Source organism: Myotis brandtii, unplaced genomic scaffold (genome assembly GCF_000412655.1).
Source record: "Myotis brandtii unplaced genomic scaffold, ASM41265v1 scaffold1112, whole genome shotgun sequence".
In the NCBI taxonomy this organism is placed as follows: domain Eukaryota; kingdom Metazoa; phylum Chordata; class Mammalia; order Chiroptera; family Vespertilionidae; genus Myotis; species Myotis brandtii.
Window position 1 is genome coordinate 680,333 of NW_005353800.1, and position 1,415 is coordinate 681,747.

The following is a 1,415-nucleotide window of genomic DNA, read 5'->3' on the forward strand; positions in this document are numbered from 1 at the left end:
GCAGCACAGACACTCATTTCTCACCGTCCTGGAAGCTGACAAGTTCACGGCGAAGGTGCTGGCAGATGCAGTTCCTGGTGGAACCTCTTCCTGGCTTGCCCACCTTCTCTCTATGTCCTCACATGGAGGAGAGACAGCTCTGGTGTTTCTTGTAAGACCACAGATCCCATCATGACCACCCCACACCCTCGCCACCACCTCATGACCTCCTCTGAGCCTAATGACCTCCCAGAGGCCCAGCTCCAAACACCATCACATTGGGGGTTAGGGCTTCAACGTGAATGCGGGGGGTGGGGGCGAGGGGGACACAAGCATTCAGTGCAAGACAGAGCCCAACTGTGTCTTTAATAGCATTCACACCAGCCGTATTCCCCCAATTAAGTCTTCCTGTGCTTTCATAGCTCCATGAAAAGCAGCCTGAATGGCCTGGCCGCTGTGGCTTGAGTGTTGATCCATGAACCAAGGGGTCTCAGGTTCAATTCCCGGAGGCTCTATCCCCAGTAGGAAGCGTGCAGGAGGCAGCCACCGATGAATTTCTCCCATCGATGTTTCTCTCTCTTTCCTGCCCCTTCCTCTGTTTCTAAAAAAAAAAAAAAAAATTCAATAAAAACATATTTTTTAAAAACATTGGCCTAAATGAGTATAAAACAGGCTGGAATCTATAAAGCAAACCTCACCCCCGCTGGCTAAGCTAGTCTTTTCCAGACTAACTGGTTGCCACTACGATGATGCCTTGAACTCACCGCTCTTTCTGCTCGCCTCATTTCCGTAGGTACCTGCTGACACCCCTGATGGCCACGGCCATTCCAAAGAAGCCTGCTGCCACTCCAGATGATATGCCGACTGCTGGGCCGACTAATGCGCCAACTGCCACCAAGCCCACTGACAGGACCGCTTCTTTGACCTGCAGCACAAGAGACGGGCGTCACACTCCACGTCAGGGGCCTGGCCACAGATACACCCACCAAGAATCTTCACTCAGGAGAGACATGAGCCCCTCCAACGGAACCACAGAAGGAGCGGGTGTTTGCAGGGCAACAGGCCACCAGGAGAGCGGAGAAGAGGCGGGGAGAGAACGGGTGGGAGAAGGAGCTGTGGGTGTGAGGGAGACAGCGGCCCTGTAGGTGCTGAAAGGCTCAGAAAGCCGCAGGGGGTGCCGTGGGAAGGACACAGGCAGTGCCCGGACGGTCTAGGTTAGGGCTGGCCACTGGGAGCCTGGAAGCAAGTGCAGAGTTGGGGAAACCCCCTGTGAGCTCTCACGACCCAGGGCTGGGCTGGGATGGTTCTGGGCGGCCCAGGAGCTGAGCCCGGCCCAGGCACAGCATGGGCGCTGGTGGAGGAGCTCTGATCCCATGTCATGACTGGGCAGTGGCTCATGGAGCGAGATCACCTGCTTCTGTGCTGACAGGGGAGGG

The 1,415-nt window shown here is 56.0% G+C and overlaps 1 protein-coding gene across 2 annotated transcripts in view; it reads right to left on the reverse strand.

Moving 5' to 3' along the window:
* Positions 1 to 545: 545 nt before the first annotated feature.
* The window catches only part of LOC102240776 (HRAS-like suppressor 3), a 22,078-nt gene continuing 21,208 nt past the window's right edge, over positions 546 to 1,415 (reverse strand). For both annotated transcript variants that reach the window (XM_014545240.1, XM_005857517.2), the window contains exons 4-5: positions 744 to 904; positions 546 to 580 (exon numbers count right to left, since the gene is read on the reverse strand). In XM_014545240.1, coding sequence (XP_014400726.1) covers positions 761 to 904 — 144 coding nt within the window. In that variant the 3' untranslated portion in view covers positions 546 to 580; positions 744 to 760. The remainder of the gene's footprint in view (positions 581 to 743; positions 905 to 1,415) is intronic.